General features: G+C 37.3%; 1 protein-coding gene across 20 annotated transcripts in view; it reads right to left on the bottom strand.

Annotated features, from left to right (window-relative positions):
• Nucleotides 1-2,800: 2,800 nt before the first annotated feature.
• FREM1 (FRAS1 related extracellular matrix 1) overlaps nt 2,801-26,035 on the bottom strand; it is a 185,180-nt gene continuing 161,945 nt past the window's right edge. For 16 of the 20 annotated variants that reach the window (XR_014821338.1, XR_014821316.1, XM_021063573.2 and 13 more), the window contains 8 exons: nt 21,183-21,332; nt 19,475-19,713; nt 18,158-18,205; nt 17,722-17,886; nt 17,421-17,549; nt 16,872-16,987; nt 7,695-7,780; nt 2,801-5,655 (listed from right to left, as the gene is read on the bottom strand). Coding sequence is in view for 14 of the 20 variants with exons in the window: in XM_021063573.2 (XP_020919232.2) it covers nt 5,456-5,655; nt 7,695-7,780; nt 16,872-16,987; nt 17,421-17,549; nt 17,722-17,886; nt 18,158-18,205; nt 19,475-19,713; nt 21,183-21,332 (1,133 nt within the window). In the remaining 6 variants the exon portion in view is untranslated. Of the gene's footprint in view, nt 5,656-7,694; nt 7,781-16,871; nt 16,988-17,420; nt 17,550-17,721; nt 17,887-18,157; nt 18,206-19,474; nt 19,714-21,182; nt 21,333-26,035 lie in introns of those variants that run through there. The other 4 variants (XR_014821317.1, XR_014821303.1, XR_014821332.1 and 1 more) reach the window with 4 other exon arrangements.

Below are 26,035 nucleotides of genomic sequence, written 5' to 3'. Positions count from 1 at the left end.
AAAGAACTAGATTTTGGTTTCATTGATTTTCCTTATTAATTTTCTGTGTTCTATTTTTTGGCATCTATTCTGATATTTTTAATTTCCCTGTGTCTTCTTTTTCTATTTTCTTAAGGTAGAAACTGAGGGTACTGCCTTTTTTTCTTTCTAACATAAGAACTCAGTGCTATAAAATTCCCCGTAACAACTGCTCTAATGGTATCCTATAAACTTTGATATGTTTCATTTTTATTCTGTCCCCCATACTTTTAAATTTCCCCTTTGATTTCTTCTTTAATACATGTGTTAAAGAAATCTACAATTTAGTTTCCAAACACCTAAGGATTTTCCAGAGACATTTCTGTGACTGATTTCTAATTCACTTCCATTGTGGTCAGTGGACCTATTTTGTATGACTTGAATTTTTTTATATTTATTGAGACATTTTTTATCCCAGAATATCATCTGCCTGCTAAACATTCTGTGTACACTTAAAAAGACTGTACATTCTGGTGTTCCCTTATGGCTCAGTGGGTTAAAGATCTGGTATTGTCACTGCTGTGGCGCTAGTTATAGCTGTAGATCCCTGGCCTGGGTAACTTCTGCATGCCGTGGGTGCAGCTTTAAAAAGAAAGAATATATATTCTGCTGTTTGGGGGTGTTATGCTCTATAAATGTCTATTAGGTTAATTTGGCTGACAGTGTCCATACTTCTATATCCTTACTTATTTTCTGTCAACTTGTTCTATCAATCATTGAGAGGGAGGTATGAACATTATTGACTGTAGTTAAAGATTTGTCTATTTTTCCTCGCAGTTCTATCAGTTTTTGATTCACGCATTTTTAAACTTTGTTATTAGACACATAAATATATAGGATTATTATGTCTTCTTGATGTATTAACTTCTTTAAATTATAAAACAGCCTTCTTTATCCTTGGTAATATTCACCACTCTAAAAATTTACTCTGATACCCACATAGCCACTCCAGCTTTCTTTTGACTAGCTTTAGGATGGTGTAGTTTTTTCCATTTTTCTTCAGTAGGGTAAGTTGGAATTGATTGCCTTTGGGAAGCAAAAATACAGATGGAGATAGAAGTGAAAGGTAAACTCATACTTCATTGCTTGGAAAAAGTTTTGCAGGTTACCTTAAGGCCTTTAATGGAAGTGTCGGTTGATTTTTGTTCCTTTCTGTCTTAAGATAAACTAAATTTTATTGCCTAGCAGAATATAAGACCTATAAAAACTGTTCAAAATGAACAGTTATATGTGTAAGTTATGAGGATACTATATTCATTTCCTGCATGATCCTGTTCTAAAGACTTATAAAATTAATTTTAAGAAAATCATGGCATCTGGGTATTACAGACATCCAGACACACTCCACCATTGGTAAGAGTTCTCCCATGATTAATGGGGGGAAAGAGAAGGAAGATCAATAAAGCAGTACTGTAAATTTAAAAATGCCTCGAATCAGCATTTTCATTCCCTCAACCAACTATATTAGCAAATAAACAAAAACCAGAGAGAGACTTGGAGCAAAGATTGGAAAAAGTATCTTGGATGAACCACATAAATACACAGCTAATACATCAATCCATTTATAGCTTTCTAAAATACATTTTTATGTGGTGATTTTTAATAGAATTTTTATTGAGATATACTTCCTACTACATACAATTCACCATTTAAAGCATGCACTTCAGTGGTCTTTAGTATATTCACTGTGTTGTGCAACCATCACCAGTGTCTAAGTCCAAAACATTTCCCTTCCCTGGAACCCTGTACCTACAAGCAATTAGTTCCAATTGCCCTTCCACCGACCCCCAGCAACCACTAATCTACTTTCTAACTTCATCTTTATAGATTTGCCTAATCTGGGCATTTCATATAAATGGAATCACTCAATATGTAGCCTTTTGTGTCCATTTTCTTTCACTTAAAATAATGTTTTCAAGTATATGGTGAACTTCATCATACTCATCACTGAAAGATATTTTACCTGAAGATAATAAAAACCATTTGCTCTGAGTGGTAATAAGTACATGGAATAATTAGAAGAGATCCAGCCTCCAATCTGGAAGACCCTTGGTCCATGGCTGACTTCTTCCTGCTGTAACTTCTGAGGACTTCAGTTCCCTCGGCTCTACAACAGGGATGTTAGATGAGATGACATCAAAGCTCTCTCCTTTATTCCTGTTACTCTTGGAAACTCAAAGACACAGAGACACACACTGCTTATCTTTTTGAGTAAAATAACTGTTACAAAATTACTTATCTAGATTTGAATATTTTAGCTCCTTATATGACCTGGATATAGGAGATTTGAGAGAGCCGCTATACATACCACCTTGACCTGATTATAAATTCAGGAAGTTAGCACCAATTGAGAAAAAAAAAAAAAGGCAGTATGAGCTATTTGCATCAGCGTGGGTTTCCTCCAATTTTGAAAATGGACAATGTAATCAATTATGCCCATTGTGACTTCCTCCCTGATATTAAAAAAGAAGCTCCATGCCTCAAAAAAAAATTTTTTTTAGGAAGTTGTATATACGCACTCTGCTTTTATACTTTTATTTGTCCATCTCATTCACCACATATCTCCAGTATCTAGAACAATACCAGGTGCTGGGTTGGCACTTCATATTCAATATTTGTTGAATGGATGGCAGATGGATGGATGGGTAGATAAATGGAAGCTGTATAATTAAAGGCTGATCTAAACAGTAAAGATGAAAAAAATACATGTTGGGTTTTCTTTTCCATTTCTTCCTACAATGGACAGAATGAATATAAATTTTAAACACTAAAGGAACGGTGATCCAGAACTAGAAATATGTTTATTTTATTAATTTGTATACAGCAATAGATACAGTACATTTAATATGCTGCTTTGTTACAGAAATTATTCAGCAGCAGTTTATGGCTTAAATTACATAAACCATAGTGTCAATGCAAATAAATGTCACCTGGCTCATTTTTACTACTCATTGGAGGGAGATGAAATAATTCTATGTTTTTTAAGTTTACATTGAGCAAATATATGCTATGGACCTATGTTTTTGTTAAAGACCAACAGTCACAAGATTCAGAAAAGCTACATGCTGTGGAGCTGGGTTAATGCCCTTGGATTAAGTGGGACTTTTCCTGAGTTGGTATTCAAGTCTAGGGAGAAGAGTTCAGGGGCATTCAGGTCCTTCTTTCTGATTTTCCCTTTCTTAGCCACCAATCAATCCCCATCTCTTCCTACTCAACCCTTCTCTCCACTCTCCCCTATATTCTCCTTTCCCATAATCTCCCCATTCCCATTCTATCATTACCCCATTTCCTTCCTCGTGTTCCCACTAGAACCTAAAGGATGATGGTAACCAATCAAGGTAGAGAGAACCATGACAATCACTTACTTCTACTCCCCCATCAGTCAAAGACCAATCAGGAAAAGGAGATGAAAGTCATGGTGAATACTGTTCAGCACCCCAATGTGCCTGAATTTTTATTTGTTACCTTCTTTTAATTACTTGGATCTTTACAACTTCATTAATATTTTCACAATCAGGAATATTTTAAACACTCTTCTAGTATCTCTAGATGCTATGAAAATCAAAGCATTCTCTCTTTGGCTAACATTTGCAATTGCATTTACATATCCTTGTCATTGCAGAAAAGTACAATAAAATCTACCATGGTGACCAGGTTCTACATAGTTGTTATGGTTCTGGATTTCCAGTTTTAAATAGTAAATTTAAATTCTAGGAATTCTGTATTCCTTGAACTTTTACTTTCCCTTGGAGGATTTATCCCTTTAGGTGAACAACTCTGCATTTCTTTATCCAGCAGGCATTCACATTACAGAAGCCAGTGTATCAGAAGGGATTTGAACTGATATAGAGAATGGGTTTTACATCTTTTGGTTAAACACCACCAACTGCTGTGTCATTCAGAAGACCTGTATCTTATAGCTTAATAGTAATATACCCAAGGTAAGTAGCCTCCTTACTTCACAATGATGCTGGAATTTAACAAAAGGTAGAACATCTCAATCTCATTCCAACCCCTTTTTGTAAATATTTCCATTAGCCAAAATCTTGATAAATGTGCACAGATAAAAGGAGCTTGTCATGTTTTTCATCTAGAAACAGGACTGAGTTTCTTCAGTCCTTTTCAGTTTCATCAAGGTATTATTATAATAAAACCTACACCAAAACTTTGGTCTACTTGGTAACTACGTTTTAATTCTGAAGATACACTGGTGCTCACATGGCAACTAACATTTGGCACAACCATCTTTTTCAGTGATTATGAAAAAAAGGACAATTTTGAATAAATGTTTCAGAATAAATTTCTCATTTTCTGTAATTAAATCTTGATTTCTGAAGGGAGTTCTTGCAAGGCTGTGGCATGCTTCACTGTTAGAAAAGTGGTTCACTCAGCTGCCATTATAAATTAATAAGGTACCTTTACATTAGAGAATCAGGTTAACATGTCATTTCTACAAATATTAAATATTTAAGGGCTCAAAATTTTATCCAAATCCGTTCTGAGAATATAGCTTTCAAGGGCTCTGTTTTCAGTATTATTTTTCCTTGTTCATCAGCATAGTTCACTCAGATACACTGGAGGAAGCCATATTTTTCTTCCATATGTTAACCATAATTCATATATCCTCTTTATTCCAAATGTCCTTGAGAAATGCTAGTCAGGACAATAAACAGGAATGAAGATAGAGGCTCATGTTACTTCAAATTTCTCATGACTCTGTAAAGCCAGGGAAACCCAATCATTCACTTTGGAATGGCACCATGCCAACATTCTCATTGGAAAAGGAGATCTGTCTCATGAGTGGTGATGTGTAGACCTGAAGGACAGGTAGCCCCCTGAAGTCTTACCTGAACTAGAGTTCTGCAGATGAACTTCCATCTGCAAGATTCTTCCATCTAGAGCCTTCCTTTTTTACCACAGAGAATTCTCATTTTTATCCACAGCCTTTTACCACAGCCTCCACATTTAAAAGGGTTCCAAAGGGACAAAGCAACCCTTTGCAGTTCAACCTTGATTTAAGGTTGGGCATGGGGCATTTCACTCAGACTGAAGTGGTAGAAGCACCTGTAATATAGATTTCAGAATGAACTCATTTGAGACACTGGGACCAAAAAACCCAAGGATCATGAAATTTGTGTTGATTGAAATATAAAGTGAGGTCTCCAGAATAATAAAATTGTGTACCACATAATATTTCAGGGATTTATACTGAAATGCAAAAACTTTACCTCTTCCTATAAGAAATATTCATTTGTCAATCTTCCTGGAACTATTTATGTGCGTGTCTTTTTTACTAGATAGAACCACTCATACACTATGATTTTTAAAAATATACCAAATCAGCCATGACACCTTGTTTTCTATTGAACAATATGCATAAATCCCGGAAATAAACAGGTGAGAAATCATAAGTGGGCACCGGCAGGGCCAGTTGCATTCAGAGTTTCTTGGAGCATACATAATTGTGAGATTTGCCCTTCCTACAGCCCTTTGTTTGCCATTTTCCTTGTCTCTGAACCAAAACACAGTTCTTGTCAGCCTTTGAATGTTTAGGGGGACTTCTCCTCCAGTTGGTGAAGGTCACAGGTTCACCACCAATCCACTCCCAGTGGCCAGCACGCACTCGGTCATTCAAACCTAATGTGAACCAAAAAATTATGCCAAATGATTTTATTACATTTATAATTGGATATCATATCAGCCTATTGTTCTAAGCTCAGTAATCATATGCAAATATGGGCATATGTTCTAAAACATAGAATAGGACCTGGGAATCCTGTAAGACACATTCGAGAACATAAAGCAATTCAGAATCCAAATCCTAGCTCCACCACTTGGTTGAACATCTTTGGGCAGGTTATTTAACATCTGTGAGTTCTCTGAGTTTTAGTCTTTCCATACAATAAGAAATGTATATCTAGGCTTGTTTTGAGGATTAAAGATGATGCATATAAAGCTCATGACATGTAAGTGTTTAATAAATCATAATTATTATTCATATTATCCTACAGTTAGAGCTCCTATCACAGGGAAACAGATACACTCTTATCTATTGTTCTTCTTCATGGTTTAAATGTCTTGGGGAGTTCCCACTGATTCACAGAGGGTTAAGAATCTGACTGCAGCAGCTTGGGTTGCTGTGGAGGTGTGGGTTTGATCCCTGGCCCAGTGCAGTGGGTTAAAGGATCTGGCATTGCCACAGCTGTGATGTAGGTGGCAGCTGTGGTTCAGATTCAATCTCCTGCCTGAGAACTTCCATATGCTACAGGTGTGACCATAAAAAAATAAAAATAAATGTCTTGGGTTTCCTATTGGAAAGTAGTTTACTATTTTTAGTCTGGTTCTTAAGGTTTTTTTTTCAATCTACTACAATTTCAACAAAAAGCAGATTTTTCTCAACTCGCTTCACTACTCCTACTGGCAATTTTGGAAAATTATACTTCAATATTGTAAAGCTCTGATAATTTTTCCTAAAGAAGTATTCCTCATCCTTACTCTCTTCCATAAAAGAAATAAAAATAATAGAATTATAAAAGAATCCCCTGCAACAGAATGGCCTGCCTCACCCAACACAAATCTGATGGTGAAAACAGACTTAGTTACACAGTATGTAACCTTTTCTCCATCAGTTCTCAGTTGATACTTTAGGGTAGAATAAAATAAAGTACTTTTAGTTGGGAATAACTTGTCTCCTTCAGGATTGTTTCCTTGAATTATTATTTATCAGGTGATGTTATGCCTTAGTACTTTATGGGGATAGAGCCTTGACACCAGTTGTTGTGGACGTAGAAAGAACTTGTCTTCCAGCCTTAGTTAAATCTTTCGGAAGACTCAGAATTAAAGACTCACTGAGTATTACAGAGATTTTTGAGAAGCCAAGAGTGGGTTTATTATAATTCCTTGAAATACAACACCTATAAGAAGAGATAAGAACACTGACTTTAGTGTACCCTAGAATTCTATTTCTAAAGTGGCTTGAAAAGATTTGTATTATTGTTAAAATTGTAGAAAATATTAAAACTTCAGAAAACAAAGGATAAAATTAAGATCATCTATAATTCTCAACCAAGTATAAAAACATTTCTTACTCTTTGGCATATTCTTTTTATGTATAAACATAAATGTTTATATTATATGTGTACATATATCACATGTATATACATATATGATATATATTATATGATATTTCCTCATTCTAAATTATTTCATGCTTCATATGACTGCAGACTGTATTTTTTTACTCAGCGCTTCACCACAAATGCAATACATTACATATTTTATATAACATGCACCCAACATTGAATGAATTCATAAACATAAGGCATTTTGTCGTGTCTTTAATATTTAATGCCTTACGGAGGCCTTAAGTATTAAAGATTCTTTCATATGGCCTTACTATAATTTATGTAACCACCCCCTATCTACTGTTTCTATTTTTTTTTACTTTTAGAAATGACATTTTAAAAATTACTTATAAATGGGACCACATTCCAAATTCTTTGAGAGAGATGTATAAAAAGGAAGATATTATGTCATCGAGATGAGTTTTAAAAGATAGACTCTCCAACTGTCTAATCATTGCTTATTCTTGCAAACCACAGTTCTTCAGCCCCTGGAAGAGGGATGTTCTCTTCGTGTGTTTTTGCTTTTCTCCTCAGGGCAGCTCAGATACTTGCCTATCCAAAAGGGCTTTCTTCCACTGAGGTCCCAAAGCCACTGCATATGCTGCCTGGAGAGCACACTTACAAGGCTGCCCAGATGCCTATGTGCAAACAAACAAAAGTGAGAGCGTCAGTGACAAAGAGTTCAACATTTCTGCTGATACGAAATGCACAATGGAAATCAAGGTTAGTTTAAAATAGAGAAAAAGTAAATATGTAGAAAGAACTGTCCAAGATTGTAATACTCTATGCTTTTGAATTAATGAGTATTTGCAGGGTGGATAAGTGACAGCACAGAAAGTGATGATTTTTTTTTTAATTTTTTTGTCTTTTGTCTTTTTAGGGCTGTACTTGCGGCATATGGAAGTTCCCAGGATAGGGATTGAATCAGAGCTGCAGCTGCTGCCCCACACCTCAGCCACAGCAACATGATCCGAGCCACATCTGTGAACTACACCACAGCTCACGGCAACACCATATCCCGAACCCACTGAACAAGGCCTGGGATTGAACCTGTGTCCTCATGAATGCTAGTCAGAGTCACTTTTGCTGAGCCACAATGGGAACTCCAGTGATAGTTTATTTTAATACCTGGGCTTTAAAGCGCAAATTCAATGGGTTTTAAACACCTTTTTAGAAGATCAGCTGCTGCTTCCTTATATAGATTAATTACTTAAGCCAAAAAAGTATTCCTCTTTTGGGAAGTTTATCTCTAAATGTCATAAATTTGGCTATTATCCAGTTAATTTGATCACTAAGGTCACCCAAACTATTCAGATAAAATTCTTTGAGGCCTACATTTTGAGCTTGGTGTGTTTAGTCAAGTGATTCAGTAACTGTGACTCTTCCATCATCAGGGAAATGAGCTTGGCCTTACTGTCAAACCTTCATATGTTGTATAGAAGTAAATGCACCTTGCATAAATATATGCAAATATTTTCCCCAAACTATAATGCCATTTTTTAAAGTTTAAGATATACAGCATACTGCCCTGACTTATATATATTGTGAAATTTGATTACCACAATAAGTTTAGTTAACAACAGTCATTTCAAGTAACAAAAAAAAAAGAAAAAAGGAAACATCTTTTTTTTTCCTTATAATGAGAACTCTTAGGATTTACTCTAACAACTTTAATTTTTTGTTTGTTCATTTTTAATGCCATACCTGCAGCATACGGAGGTTCCCAGGCCAGTGGTCTTATCAGAGCTGTAGCCGCTGGCCTACACCACAGCCACAGCAACACAGGATCCAAGCCTTGTTTGTGACCCACATCACAGCTCATGGCAATGCCAGATACTTAACCCACTGAGCAAGGCCAGGGACTGAACCTGCATCCTCATGGATACTAGTCAGATTTGTTTCTGCTGAGCCACATTGGGAACTCCCTAGTTTTTTTTTTTTTTTTTTTTGACAACTTTCAAATCTACCACACAGCAGTGTTAACTATAGTCACCATGTTAGACATTATACCCCCAGTAATTATTTATCTTATCACTGGAAGTTTGTTTTTTGACTACCTTCATCCAACTCCCTCACCCCCACATTCCTCACCTCTGTTAATAAATCTGATCTCTTTTTCTATAAATAAGCTTGGTTTTGTTTTTAGATTCCACATATAATTGAGATCATATAGTATTTGTCTTTCTCTGACTTATTTCACTTGGCATAATGCCTTCAAGGTCCACTCATGTTGTCCCAAAAGGCAGGAGGTCCTTCTTCTTATGGCTGAATTATCCCAGTGTGCGTGTGTGTGTGTGCGTGTGTGTGTGTATGTGTGTGGGTGCGTGCTTGTGTGTGTGTGTACACTACAACTTCTTTGGTCATTTGTTGATAAACTTGTTGTTTCCATGTCTTAGGTATTGTAAAAAATTGCTGTTATAAACATGGGGGTGCAGATACCTCTTTGACATAGTATTTTTATTTCCTTTAGAAATGGAATATTCCCAGAAATGGAATTGCTAGATCATATAGTAGTTGTAATTTTTGAAGGTTCTCAATACTGTTTTTCATAATGGCTGTCCAATTTTACAATCCTACCAACAGTGCACAGGGGTTTCCTTTTCTCTACATCCTTGCCTGCAGATACTCTAATGGGCATGAGAATTTCTTATGATATACTTTAATTAAAATTTTAAAAAACAATTCTTTATTATTTTTGTAGCTAGCTGAATTATTCCTATAAGCAATATTTGATTGTATTTAATTCCCCAGCAATGTTCATTAAAAGCTCTTTAGAAGGCTTTAAGAAAAACGCCAGAAGGTAATTATTTTTTTCTTTTCTTCCTTTTCTAATACAGAAAGTTTCAAAAAAAAAGAAACAAGGTCACCATGATCTTCTTGCCTGGTTAATGTCTACTGATATTTTTAAAAGCAGGAAATATGACTAGTAATACATATTTGGATATGTTCAGACAACTGTTGAATTTTTTTCATATATCTTTCCACACTTTAGATTAATTTCTCTACTTTTCCAGATCACATATGGTGAGCATAAGTTAATCTGCCTCATAAAGATTTTTTCCCCTACTAATCAAGTACTTTAGTGTTGTATAATGCAGTGGTGACTTCTAGGCTTTCTGACATACTAGGTCTGAATGCTCTCAGGCTGCTGGATTTGGGTTGTGTGACTTATTTCTGGTATTATTATTTACTGTCAGCTCCTGTCTGACAGTTATAGCAGATAGGACAGTGAGTCTTCTCTCCTCCCCCTTCCATTCAACATGGTAATTCTGATGTGCTGAGGGTTTAGAATACAGGGTATTAAATATATGTAATCAGGGTATTAAATATACGTCAAGGGACAGCTTGAGGGGCTGCTTCAGTCAATGTGGCAGTTAGAGTGTGAGAGACCTGGGTTCCACTTCCTGCTCTGCTCCCAATTTCCTTGTGGATGTAATTGCAGTCTCAATGTCTGCATCAGGAAGGAATGGGTTTTCTTCAGGGATATTTAAGATCTCCTCCTGCTTTAAGATCCTTGAAACTATCTTTAAAACAGACTTTGTAAAATCCATTTTAGTTGGTCAAGTACAAGTTTGATTTCCTTTTTGACTCTCCCAGAGGCAAAAAGTCCCATAAGAGCAAAAGGGGAAAATAGCTATGTTTAGAATAGGTAGAATGTTAGACCACTCATTTCAGATATATATATATATATATAAATATATATACACACACACATGCATTTGTATTTTTATTATTTTATAAAAATACCCTTCCTTTACTCTTATGCCCATACACAAATAAAATACAGAGAACATTATCTATTTAGCTATGTGTAGACTATAAACAAAGAAAAGTAAAATATAGTGACACACACAAAAATATTTTGACAACTTTGAAATCTGAAGGCATTCAAAGTGGAGTATTAAAAACAGAAACCTAAATTTTTCTAGTTACAGAAATAAACTTCTACTTCTTTGAAACTTTTTGATTAAATATAGATATATTTCAGAGTAACTCTTTAAGGATAGGTCAGCAGGGGTTCCAGACACTGCTGTGGGAAAACAAAATGGCTTTATAGATAATGATCTATAATAATAGAATTACCAAATGTACAATGACTGCCTAAGGAAATGAGCAGATGAGATTACAATATGTAAATTTAAGAAATACCTAATCTAGGAGTCTGTCTCCTCTGGGCTCGAAAAATAATAAAACACCAACAGGGAGGAAAGGAGCCTGGAGATAAAGATTGTGTTGAGTTAGCGATTTGATTAGGGACAAAGGATAAAGTAAAATTTGCTGTTCCTGAAATGGGGGTGCTGTAAATGACCATCTGTAAAGGACCTTCAGGTAGCCAGGAAGCCTGAGGAAACAGTACCTGGAACTGAAAAATGGTCCCTGAGACCAAACACAAACATACTAGATGCACCTTAATTTCAATTATAGAAGCTAAAACCATCTCCTAAAAATGTTCATGAGAAGGTAAACAGCCAGGCTGTAAAGTGTTGAAACTACGAATCTACATCACGGAAAGAATCAATAATTCCCAGAGGAATATTCATTTTTCAAGGCAGAGTGGATAGAGTAAAAGAGGAGTAAATGAACCTGAAAAGCAATGGATGAAGGGGAGCAGAGAGGCTCAGAGAATGAATGAAAACATGCTGAATGGAGGGGAGGTCTTAGGATTCAGAGGAAAATTAAACCAAGGCCTTGGTTTCACCATCCCACAATGTTCCTCTTAGAATAACTGATGCAAAGGAATGTGGAGATCTTTGATTTTTCTTTTAGTTTGCCGTTAATTTGCTAGGCATTTTCTGGAAAGCCTCTAACCAACATTAACTCTTCTTGGGGTAATCACTCTTGTCCATTTAAGATAAAATGCATATTGAAGTATCACACAAATGTCATCAGGTCAAATATTCATACTCATTCTTCAATTTAAATTTTAAAATTGGAAGCTTTTATGGTATTTTAAAAATCTCACACCAAATACATTTTCTTTACCTTGTATACACCCTGATATATCATCAGAAATGGTATTTAACAGATGCTTTAATGTTGGACCAATATGTAAATAGATAACATGTAATTTGAAATAGCGTATATTACTGAGAGATATATCAGTCATTTTCTTAATGGAAAACCTCCAATTGCCCCCTAAAAACTTTCTCTTGTTCTGAAAGTTTTCTCAGTTTTACATCAAAAAAGAAAAAAAAAAAGGTAACATTTCTAGAGCTTAAAACAGTCCCCTGAAACCAGAGTTTATGAAATTAACTTCACAATGATATGAGCAAATTAGTTCTGAAACTGCGTATACCATCATGTTTGATGTGCTAGGTATGGTCACTAATCCCCTTGAATTAATAAGGAAGGTGGAAAATTTCTGTCACTTTTATAGTAATTTACCTCAGGACAAAGTATTTATTTATGCTATTTCTGAATACCATTATTCTGAGATTATGATCTTATATATTTTTAGTGTCAAAATCATTTCTTATGAAATAACAGCAATTTAAGGTAATGTTTTTGATGTCTTTATCCTTATAACCCTACATGAGCCCCTCAACATTTTTAACTTTTATTGATCCATCTAATTGCCCAAATATGCTATATTTCTATACACTAAGAACAAAATAGCAGAAAGAGAAATTACGGACACAATCCCATTTACAATTTTATCAAAAAGAATAAAATACCTAAGAATAAACCTCCCTAATGATGCAAAAAGAACTGTACTCTGAAAATTATAAGATGCTAATAAAAGAAATTGAAAATGACATAAACATATGGAAATATATACCATGCTCTTGGATTGGAAGAATTAATATTGCTAAAATGACCATACTACCCAAGTTAATCTACAAATTCAATGTAATCTCTAACAAATTACCAATGGCATTTTTCATAGAACTAGAACAGACACTTTAAAAATTTGTATGGAAACACAAAAGATACTGATTAGCCAAAACAATCTTGAAAAGGAAGAAGAGAGTTAGAGGAATCACATTCCCTGGCTTCAGACTATACTATAAAGCTACAATAATCAAAACAGCATGGTACTGGTACAAAAACAAACATACAGATCAATGGAACAGGAGAGAAGTCCAAGAAATAAGCCCATGAGCTTATTTATTAATCTATGACAAAGGAGGCAAGAATATACAATGGAGAAAAGATTGTCTCTTCAATAAATGGTGCTGGGAAAACTGGACAGCTACACATAAAAGAATGAACTTAGAGGATTCTTTAATACTACAAACAAAAATAAACTCAAAACGGATAAAAGGTCTCAATGAAAGATCAGATACTATAAAACTCCTAAAGAAAAATATAGGCAGAAAATTCTTTGACTTAAATTGTAGCAATATTTTATTATCCATCTTCTAGAGTAATGGAAAAAAAGCAAAAATAAACAAATGGTACCCAATTAAACTTAAAAGCTTTTGCACAACAAAAGAAACCATAAATAAAATGAAAATACCACCTAAAGAATGGGAGAAAATACTTGCAATCAGTGTGACCAACAAGAGATTAATTCCCGAAATATATAAACAGTTTATATAGCTCAGTATCAAAAAAACAAACAACCCAAACAAAAAAACAAAAAATGGACAGAGGACCTAAACAGACATTTGTCCAATGAAACCACAGAGATGGCCCACAGGCACATTCAACATTGCTAACTATAAGAGAAATGCAAATCAAAACTGCAATGAGGTACCACCTCCCATTGGTCAGAATGGCTATCATTAATAGGTCTATGAATAATAAATGCTGGAGAGGGTGTGGAGAAAAGGGAACCCTCCTATACCATTATTGTGAATGTAAGTTGGCACAGTCACTATGGAGAACAATGTGGAGTTTCCTTAAGAAATCAAGAGTAGGGAGTTCCCGTCGTGGCGCAGTGGTTAACGAATCCAACTAGAAACCATGAGGTTGCGGGTTCGGTCCCTGCCCTTGCTCAGCGGGTTAACGATCCGGCGTTGCCGTGAGCTGTGGTGTAGGTTGCAGACGCAGCTCGGATCCCGCGTTGCTGTGGCTCTGGCGTAGGCCGGTGGCTCCAGCTCCGATTCGACCCCTAGCCTGGGAACCTCCACATGCCGCGGGAGCGGCCCAAGAAATAGCAACAACAACAACAACAACAAAAAGACAAAAGACAAAAAAAAAAAAAAAAAAAAAGAAATCAAGAGTAGAGTTACCATTATGACCCAGTGATCCCACTCCTGGGCATATAGCTGGAAAAGATGAAAATTTTAATTCAAAAGATACATGAACCCCCATGTTCATAGCCACACTATTTGTAATAGCTAGGACATGGACACAACCTAAATGTCCATCAACAAATGAATGAATAAAGAAGATGTGGTCTAAATGTACATGGAATATTATTTAGTCATAAAAATTAAATAATGCCATGTGCAGCATCATGGATGACCCTAGAGACTAAGTGTAATTAGACAAAGACAAATATCATATGATATGCCTTATATGTGGAATCAAAAAAATGATACAAATGAACTTATTTATAAAACGGATTCACAGACATAGAAAACAAACTTATGATTACCAAAAGGAAAAGGGGGGAGTTATAAATTAGGAATTTGGGACAAACAGATATGCACTATTGCATATAATATAGATAACTAACAAGGAACCCACTGTATAGCACAGGAAACTATATTCAATGTCTTGTAATAACCTATAATGGAAAAGAATCTGAAAAAGAATACATTATTTTTCAGATTCTTTTTGCTGTATACCTGAAACATTGTAATCAACTATACCTCATTGAATAAAAATAATATTTCTCCAAAAAATTAATTTATCAAAAGAAAATTTCTCTATTCCCTTTTAGATGGAGAAAATATGAACTCCTATAAACAAGAAGATAAACGACTTAAACTACTGTTATTAAAAAGTTGATAAAGAAATTCTTTTGAATGTCTTTTTTCAACATATAGTTTTACTTCTCTTTGGTAAATACCCAGGAGTAGAATTGTTAAGTCATGGGGTAGATGCATGTAACTTTATAAGAAACTCCCAGACAGTTCTACAAAGTGGCCATACCGCTTTACAGATTCCACCAACAATAAATGGGATTTCCATTTGCTCTACAACATCTGTAGTCTTTATGATCCCAACTGTTCTAGTGAGTGTGAACTGGTATTTCATAGCAGTTTTAATTTGCATTTCTCTAATGTCCAATGGGGGGGGCACATTTTCATATACTTACTGACAAACTGTATATCCTGTAAAGACAACTGCTATTTCTTTAATCTAGCTAGTATTTTTGTTATTTATTTGTAACAATTGTTTGTATTTTCTGGATTTGAGACTTTTATCAGATACATAGTTTGAGATGAGTTTTTCTCAAACATGGTTTGCCCTTTCATTTTCTTAATAGTCTTTGGATGAACTTAACTTTTTGAATTTGATGAAGTTGAGATCTGACTGATATCCATCAGGGATTTATCTAGTCTCAATTTCTAACTATGGAGCATATTAGTCTAATTGCATTGTTTTGGGTAATATTCAGGTAGACAAAAATGAGGGCCAGGGAGAGTTACATGTGCATTTTTAAAATCCATCTGGATAAGATAAATTTTGTTGTCATTATTTGACCACAAGTCATTCTTCACTGAGTGTCCTATTATCCAATAACCCTTTGTCCAACTTGTCTGGTTACATAATCATCAATGCCTTACATTTCCTTAGGTCTGATGTTATAAGAACTTTCATTGCTATATATTTTCAAATCAGTGGGTAAGAATTCCTATTCAGTAAATAAAGGATAGAGCAATGGTGCTGACCTAGGGAAGCTCCTTCTGACTTTTTCCAAAAGTTTCAGATAGAGATGCTAAAAAATAGAACTATGGTAATGTTACAATTTTATCATAAAAGAGATAAATCAAAATACATTATTAAGGTCATCTCAAATCCATTCTGAACCATAGAACTCCCTCCAAGCTCTTAAAACAAAGCCAGGTAGCAATCCTACTCCTGGTCATATACCTGAAGAAAACTATAATTCAAAAAGACACATGCACCCTGGTATTCATTGCAGCCTTATTTACAACAGCTAAGACAAGGAATCAAACTCAATGTCCATAAACAGATGAATGGATAAAGAAGACATGGTACATATATACAATGGAATATTACTTGGCCGTAAAGAAGAATGAAATAATGTCATTTGTAGCAAGATGAACGCTACTAGAGATTCTCATACTAAATAAAGTCAGAAAGAGAAAGACAAACACTGCATAATATCACTTATATGTAGAATCTAAAATATGACAGAAATGAACTTATCTACAAAATAGAAATAGATGCACAGACATAGAGAACAGACTGTGGTTACCAATGGGGAGGGGAGGTAGGTGAGGGAGGGACTGGAATTTTGGGATTAGCAGATGCAAATCATTATATACAGAATGGATAAAAAACCAGGTCCTATATTACAGCATCGGGAACTATATTCAATATCTTGTGATAAACCATAATGGAAAAGAATATGAAAAAGAATACAAGAATATATATATCTGAGTCACTTTGCTGTGTAGTAGAAATTAACACAACAGTGTAAATCAACTATAATTCAATAAAATAAATTAAAAAAACAAATAAGCAAAGCCAGGTAGATATTAGACACTCAAGACTTGAATGAATGAAGCAACTCTACAGTTCTATAAGAAAACAGAGAAATGCTAGAAAAGAAACATCAATCAAATGTGGTACAGAGTTCCTTACTGTTCTCTGCAAACTCGGGCTGCTGTGCTCCAGGTATGCTTGTGCTCTGTGATCAAGGAGTGGCAGTAGCCTGAGTGATGGTGCCACCCAGCTGGGCAGGATTTATCTTCGACCTCCTGAAAAATAGTTAGCCATGTGTTCACATCATAATAGTCTCTACAATCTCGAGTCTGTTCTCAGCTTTCAGAGTTCCATGAGTCCCCTAACAGAAATGGTATTGTCACCAGAAAGGAGGTCAGCCCTGATTCCAATTCTCCACTTTAAGAAATGCAATGGCTTCCTACAGGAAACACTGCCCAAGGCAGCAATGTTTTAATTTGACACCTTTGACAGCATGATAATTCAGTAAATAAACATCTTCTTAAATTATATTGCTTAACTAATGTGTTGTGTGATTTTTAAAACACCACCTGGCCATCTCTTCCTCTTCACCTTCAAAGTGTAACAGGGTAAGTGGAGGCAGCCTGGGTGGGCAGAGCATCCTCTCCATGAGCCTGTCATAGGCCCTGATGCAAGTTAGGGCTCCTGGCTGCTTGGCCTGTGTCTCACCTTGGTGTGTGGGCTCCAAGATTTCCAAGCAATTCCATTGCACTTATACAGCTTTTGAAGACCTTCTTCAAAGTGGAAGAGTCCCTTTAATTCCAGTGTGCAGTTTTTTGGAAATGAAGGTAATTGGTCCTATGGGAAGGAAGACAATTTAGGTTTGACTTAATGTAAGTTCATCAACACTCTTTTTTAGGTCATTGTTTTTTGGGGTAGCATTTGTGTTGAATAAACTATAAGGCTTGAAGGCTGTTTTATGGCCCAGAACACAGCTTGTTGTAAGGTTAATAGGAAGTGATTTTCATACCTGTCTGGGGAAGTGTGAGCTGGTTGTGGATTCCACCTTATCTGCTTGAGGCAGTTCTGCAGCTTTGGTTGTCTTTTGGGGCTGACTAATAACGGATACTTGGGCCTTCCTTTTGCGAGTTAGGGAACTGTCATCCTCCAGTTTCAGGGAAACCATCCCATGATACTTGAGGAAATCAACAAACAACAATAAAGAAAATACAAATACCAAGAGAGCAAACAAAAACATTTGTTGTACAAATGAGCAATCGAAAAATTGGATCCATGTAAAAAGATAAAAGCTCTTTTTTTTCCCTGACCATTCAAGCCTCTAAAACAAATTACAAAACAGGTTTTTGAGAGAAATACATAAATATAAAAGTTATGAAAGTAGTTTTGCTAAATATTTTGTATCCATAAATATAAGAAATTTAGTAATTTTCTTAGACTATGCTTACATTATAGATGATGTCTGTTCCATTTCTATAAACAGAGGATGGATGAACCTGAAATCAACAGAGAACAAAATATGAACAAAATTGGCTTGAATAATAATTAGTAGTAGGGTAAAACTCTTCCGGTAAGATCTTTTTAATGTCTGAAAATTTTTTTTTTTTTTTTTTTGCCTTTTTTGCTATTTCTTTGGGCCGCTCCCGCGGCATATGGAGCTTCCCAGGCTAGGGGTCTAATCGGAGCTGTAGCCACCAGCCTACGCCAGAGCCACAGCAACGCGGGATCTGAGCCACGTCTGCAACCTACACCACAGCTCACGGCAACGCCGGATCGTTAACCCACTGAGCAAGGGCAGGGACCGAACCTGCAACCTCATGGTTCCTAGTCGGATTCGTTAACCACTGCGCCACGACGGGAACTCCTGTCTGAAAATTTTTAAAATGTGTATTTAAAAAAATATTTCATGCCCAAATCACCAGAATTTAAAAGATCACTCGTCCTGGAGTTCCCATTGTGGTGCAGTGGAAATGAATCCAGCTAGGAACCATGAGGTTGTGGGTTTGATCCCTGGCCCTGCTCAGTGGGTTAAGGATCCGGTGTTGCCATGAGCTGTGGTGTAGGTCGCAGACATGGCTCAGATCTGGCATGGCTGTGGTTATGGCTGGCAGCTGTAGCTCCAATTAGATGCCTAGCCTTGGAACCTCCATATGCAGTGGGTGCGGCCTAAAAAGACAGAAAGTCCAAAAACAAAAAAACAAAAAACAAACAAACAAACAAACAAACAAACAAAAAACCTCCAAAAAAAAAAATCACTGGACCTAATTACAACTTAGGGATGTTGATTCATCTGTTCTTAGTCCCAGTTAGGGAGAAATGACATCCGTATTTTTTTGGCCCATCTATCTTACACAGAGGTCCAAGGAAACACACACATATTCCTGAGTGTGTGTCTGGTTAGAATGCTATGCTAATAATGTCAAAGCCATGGTTTCCACACCCAAGCAGATCACTTAACTTTCTTCTATTTCAGGGTCCCTGGTCATGCCCTGTCTTGAAAACAAAAGGAACCAAAGCACACATGGCATGAATGAGTCCGAATATCTATTACCTCAGTTAGTACAATTAATGAAGTAGGGCAGCATTATGACATACGTACACAAACAGGGCTGCATGAGGGTGCAAGGAACCATGAGAATCACTATGTCTCCACTTACTGGGAGAACCAAAACAGCTTCCTCAGTGTTTAAGAATATTTATTAAGATCTTCTGATTCTTTTAATATATACTCCATGCATCAAATCCCAGGAAGTCCCCATCCTTACTGTTTTGCCATTGCCTCTGGTCCTAAGCTTCATTCGAGAAAGATCTTCAGAATCATAGTCCCGCAGGGTGTCTCCCCTGGCGACTGCTAGCCGCGTGGAAGATGGAAGGGGTCTTCTTTCCAGATGAAAGGAGCCAGAAGTGGTGGGTAAGGAAGCCCCTGGGGAGAGCCGGCGCCAAATGCCCTTCTCCCTTGCATGGGGTGTGTTTGGGTTGAAGGCATACGAAGGATGGCACTGTCCTAGAGGCACGCAAAATGGCAGGTCAGTTCATTTCACACACACAGATAAGCAGGCACATCGACAAAGCCCCTGGAGCAGCTTGTCATTAAACTCAGATGGATGATTTTCCCACCAGATGTTGCCTTTCTGCCATTTGCCAGAAACTCCTTTCCTCTTCATCAGTTTCCATCCAGGAAAGCTGTGCCCTTCTGCACATCTACAGGGTGATTATAAGTCATGAAATTGAATTTCACAAACCACAGATGAAAACCATTGTTGTGATTTTATAATCATTCCACATACTTGGGAAACAGCCTCACTTTCATACCATAGAATCCTCCATATGATCAGGTTTATTCACTGCTCAACTGTCATTCCACAAACACTTTAAATGTTCATCCTTTCCCCAGTATCCTAGAGGTGGAAACTGGAATTGTTTTGAAGATGTCAGTGAAATCAAGTCACAGTTATCAAAAATGTGCATTCAACGGTTACAGGACAAAGATCCAGTAATCTTAATGGAGCAACTCCAATTAGAAATATCTCCGGTCATATGAAAAAAAGTCTACACCAGAAGCCTCAAGTAGATCCTTTATACCTCAAGTATTTATGTACTTAATGTGACCAGAAAATTCTCCTGAAAAATAAATTAATTTGGTGAGGAAAGTGATGAGGAGCAATATTACAGAAACAGGAGTGTAGAAAAGGAAAGAAGATAGTGTCTATTTTTACTATAAGAAGGGAAAGAGAAGAAGAGATGATAAAGTTCAGGTAAGAAAAACATAAGGCCAATAAGTCATGACAGGTGTAAAAATAGGAGTGTAAGACCGAGCATGGTAACTGGACACTTGTCTAATGCTAAAGAGATGAATAAGTAGAAGGAATTTGGCAGAAAAAAAATCAGAGCCCCAAAGACTTTGGCTGGTCTTTATTTTATTTAGTTCACAGGTTGTTCTTTAGCATAAACTATTCAGGACCTATTTGGCTCTGCAACCCCAGGTTTTCATTAATATTCTCCAGCTGTTCCTGAAGCCCCAAGCCAGCTGCATCTTCCACATCTATTTTTCTCCAATTCCTTCCCCTCTTAGAATTTTCCAGGTCACACTACAGTAGGGGCTCAGATTTTCAGCATAAAGAGCTCTCTTTAACAGAGGAAGATAATTATAGCCCTACAAACTCTGGGGGAAAATAATTGTCGATAGATTCTCACCAACATTGTTTCCCCCTTGGTGAGAACAACAAACGGGTAGGGGAAAAAAAACAACTAGGCACTGACTTGTTGCTTTTCTCAAACGATCGTTCTTAGCGGGAGGAAAACCACATGAAGCAGCAACCAGAATAAAGAGCCTACATGAAGACTGAGGTTGCTTTCTTGACAAGAAATTAAGCATTTTGATTTGAAGGCGTTATCAAGCACACTGGCTGTTGAAAGCAAGTGGCTACAGTGCCAGGACTGCTCCTGATTTCAAGATGAGGATCAAAAGAATACCTCCTTTTGAGTCCAAAATTTTCACTGCAGCTTTTGTCTTTGTGCCAAGAACTGCATTCACCGGGGAGTTCAGAATTACTTCAAAGACCTCATCATCTTCCTCTAATCCGTCATAGGTAATTGCTATATTCCACATCTTAGTTGACATTCCTACAAGAAGTAAACATTTTAATTACTCTTTAATTGCTATTTCAATCACCTAGGTGTCAGAGAAATATATTAATTAACGTGTCGACAGCGAGACTGCAGTAGCCTGGGTGAGCTATTGTACTGCTAGCAACTCACTGAAGTCGTGCTGTTCTCCCAAACAATATTAAAAGACCACATTTGTTCCTGGACAATGATGATTCCCGTTAAATGCAAACACTGTAACCAAAAAGTAAGCCACATCGGGCAAGGGATGAACAAGAATGGGCTAGTGCTTGAGATCCAAGACTGAATATTTGCCTGACCTGCCCCTTCTCCTCTTAGGAACAAACAAGTACTGCCATCTTTAAATCTTAATCGTTTCAAAATTCTGAAGATGTTGATTCACAGAGTCAGAAGTGATTACTAGAGGGTACTTCATGCTATTCAAGGAACCCTTGAAATGATTGATTTCTAATGACAGCTGCTTCCATTGGCTGTGCGGCTTCCTGAGATCCTTCGAACTCTCAAATGCTTATTCTGATGATGCCATCGTCAGTAGTTTGATATCCTCCCACAGAGACTTTATGGGCTGGGGAGTGGGGGGTGGGTGGGAGAGGTGCGGAGGTAATAGAAAGAGACTGAGCCAGTTTTTTGCTTTTTTTTTTTTCCTCTTTCTATCTGCCTCTGTTCATGGAGTTACCATCAAGCTTGGTTCACAGTAATTTTGTGAACGTAATACAAAAGAGTGTGGATATTACAAACGTATCCCCAGCCATCCTGTCACCCCTCGAGATGGGAAAGAGCAACCCCAGAAACACAAGATATTAAAGCTGGAAGAAACTTCTGAGACTGTCAAATCCTGACCAGTTTCCATGACAGGCATTACAGGACATCCCCCCAGGCATTTACTGAGAAGAAAAAGAGTTGGCAGGAAGAAAAGTACTGTTTAGTGGAGAAAGAAGGCTCAATTTTAAGGGGAAAAAATAAACTTACGGTTTAACCTTCTAGGACTAAGTTTTGAAAACATCGCTCTGTCATTTACTCATTGGCTATTTGTGTGTTTTTATTCCCATAAACCCCTCTATATAAGCCATTAGACTTTTTTTTCCTAGGCGTCTCTTCTGAATCTGGAATCTTTTCTCCTGGCAGGTTGTGTTCTACAGATGCATGGCTCTCATTTGTGCCATCTAGATGACGGCCTTCTTCTTGAAGGTATGTTGCCTATAGATCCCATGATGGAAGCAAACTCATCTGTCCCCAGCAGAATCCAGTGGAATGAGAAAATGGTTCACCTAACCTATTCTTGGCTGCATTGAGAAAAATTAAGTGTCTTTAGAAGAATTTTATTTTAAAAAGTGGGCTGACAGCTAATTTGTTAAGATTTCAGAACCAACCAATAACTTTCATAGTCTTGGCAAAGATAAGATTTGAAGTATTTAATATAAACTATCTAATTCCCACTTCATGGATGGATGAATCAGCCCATCAAAATATATATTTTGTATCCATTATGTACTTGCCTTTGGTGGATGCCACAGAGAATTCCAGAGGCATAACAGAAGCAAGCCCTGGCATAAAGGAACTGAAAAACCTTCTTGAAGAGACAAGCTGGAAAAGTCAAGCATTCAAGGTTAGGTATAACGGCTGCCAAAAGATACAGGATAGGTGGTAAATATTACAAGTTTATGGGCTCCAGAGTTGGAAGGATCTGGATGTAGGAAATGGGACAACAACATAAGCAAAGTCAGGAAGATGGTGAAGGAAGACTGAGCAGATGAGGTGGCTGGAGTAGGAGGTCATGGAAGGGGTGGGGTGAGAGGGCTACTGTGGCAGTCTGTAGCCAGAATGCAGAGGGCCCTGGACGCTAGGTCAGCAGATTTAGACTCCAAACCACAGGCAACAGAGGAGGGTCTTGAAAATGGATATCTTAGAAATAGGAACCTGAAAAGTGTCATGTGGGAAGATTTAGGGACCCAAGCAAAGAAGCAGAGAGGTTAGAAGTTGGGAGACCACGTAGGCAGCTGTGTAATAAACTGGCTTGAAGTGTGAAGAGGCCAGACAAAGAAGAAAGTACATGAGTATTAAGGTTTTTAATATTCAGAGAATTGTTTGGACTCTCAAAGCCCATAAAGTTAAGCATTACTCAAATGAAAAGCCAATACAAAAATATTTTCAAGCCCCAACCACTTGCCTTCTTAAGAATTGTTTTTTAAAATTATAGCACCCCTTCCCCACCCCCCAAAAATCTTTCAAGTTTTTGTAAAACCTTATGGAATAGAACCAGATGGTTAGAGAAAACCTATTCCAAGTGTAAGTACTTCTGATTTGTTTGCCTGCATTTCACCTTTGTTTCCATGTCTACCAGGTGTGCACATAGGATCCACTTTCTTAGGTTAATGAGATTAGAAATAACGACTTTCTTAGTTTTTCTTTTTCCTTCCTCTCCCACCCTCAAGGTGCAAAGTATTTGTGAAACCACTGAGATTATAAACAATTTCGGAAGGCTTGAACTGGCCCCCTGTTCCCATAAAACAAAAGGTGCTGAAGGGGAGAGAGAGGTGTCATGTTATGCAGACATAACTCACTTTACAGAGTGAGTTATTTCCTGGATATTTTCCTGCAAAACAGATTTCACCACTGAAAGACATCTTCCCAAGGTTTTTTAGCAAATGCCACATCAGAGAGCTGTTCCTTTGGAAAACATTTTGACTCTCAGGCACTGTGAAGTCTCGATTAGGAATGCCTCAAACCTTTCAAGAGCACATATTTTAAAGGAAAACAGTCATTTTCTTAAGAATGATCGCAGTTCCACTCAAGATGAATCACGGTGGCTGAATGCAAAGTAGTCAGGGTTAGCTTTGGGTTTGTACAAAGCCTCAAGGCAAGTTTACTTGAGTACAGCTCACTAGACAGGAAAGCTGCTTGGTTTCTTTTCAGCTCCCTCCAGGAGCTCAAATCTTATACTATTCTGTGGTCTTTGATCTTTTTACTCTGTTTCTCTGCCAGTCATGTTTCTAAAGAAATGAACAGATCGCTTTGGGTAAAAGGACTAGGAATGGGGATGAGGACACCAAATCTGAAAGAGACAAGGACAGCCAGTATGGGAATCAATAAGTATTTATAGGATCTGAGGACAGGGGGAGTTTTCACATTCTCTAAAAAAAGACGTCAGTTTATGAAACAGATCCTGGCACCTAAGTTTCAAAACAATGAACAGCTGAGTGTTACTCCTTTTTCATTGATAAGCTGTATTTTTTTATTTTCTTAAATGTCTAAATAATCTCCAAAATTATAACTACTTAGAGCCCCCAGATGTCTTTAGTACCTACTTGAAACAGCATGGAAACTCTTCTTGACAAATGGGTGTTTCTCTCATCCAGGGAAACCTCCCAGAGGTGGCTTTCAGAGACTCCCCCTGGTATGATAGGCTTTAGTTCCTATCAATGCAAACAGAGCACCTGGCTGGTGGCTCAAAATCTATGGAAAGCCCAAATCACCCCCGATCTTGTAACAAACAGACCTCAAATAATAAAGACAACATATGACAAAGATCTTACTTCTCAAAAAGTGGAAAGCCTGGGGAAAAAAAAAACAACAACACTAATTTAAACCATGGACTTCAGCGATAATATGTCACTGCAGGTTAATCACTTGTAACAAATGTATTGCGTGGGTGGGAGATGTTAAGAGCTGGGATGGTTGTACATATGAAGAGGCAGGGGATATAAGGGAAATCAATTTTACTGTGGTGAGTTACCATTGTGGTTCAGCATGTAACAAACATGGCTAGTAACCATGAGGATGCGGGCTCAATCCATGGCCTCACTCAGTGGGTTAAGTATCCAGTATTGCTGTGTGCTGTGAAGGTTGCAGATGTGGCTGGGATCCTGCTTTGCTGTGGCTGTGGTATAGGCCGGCAGCTATAGCTCCGATTTGACCCCTCGCCTGTGAACTTCTGTGTGCCACATGCGCGGCCCTTAAAAAAAAAAAAAAAAAAAAAATTGCTCTGAACCCAGACACTAAAAAAATAGTCTTTTTTTTTTTTTTTTTTTTTTAATGGAAGGAAAAAAGTAGAAAGGTTGGAACTGTCTTAAAGTGAAGTATAGAGGAGTTCCCGTCATGGCGCAGTGGTTAATGAACCCGACTAAGAACCATGAGGCTGCAGGTTCGATCCATGCCCTTACTCAGTGGGTTAACGATCCGGCATTGCCGTGAGCTGTGGTGTAGGTCGCAGACGTGGCTCGGATCTGGAATTGCTGTGGCTCTGGCATAGGACGGTGGCTACAGCTCCGATTCAACCCTAGCCTGGGAACCTCCATATGCCATGGGAGTGGCCCAAGAAATGGCAAAAAGACAAAAAAAAAAATTTTTTAAAATTTTAAAAAAGTGAAGTACAGAAAGGGCACAGTTCAAGTGAGCCACCTGCTTTCGTCTTAGGGTTGACCCAAACAAGAGCCTGCAGCAACTCAAAGGTAAACCTCATGTACCCAATGGGAAGAGTTCTTCTCACCAAGGGTGGTCAGTCTGAGGAACAAACTGATGCCAGTCAGGAACTTAACTATCACAGCAAGGAGGCCAATTCTACTAGGGTTGTTGCATGTTGAATGTAAGGCTCTTTGTTATGGGTTGAACAGTGTCACTCAAAAATCCTAACTCTCACTACCTCAGAATGTGAGCTTATTTGGAAATAAGGTCATTACATGTGGAATTAAGATGAAGTCACA

The sequence above is a fragment of the Sus scrofa genome, chromosome 1, assembly GCF_054392235.1.
Source record: "Sus scrofa isolate SSC_HxYL_T2T_F1_AM1 chromosome 1, Sscrofa_HxYL_maternal_Yorkshire_Landrace_v2.0, whole genome shotgun sequence".
Lineage (NCBI taxonomy): Eukaryota > Metazoa > Chordata > Mammalia > Artiodactyla > Suidae > Sus > Sus scrofa.
The sequence above is the reverse complement of the archived record's forward strand: the minus strand, read 5'-3'. Positions and strand labels throughout refer to the sequence as shown.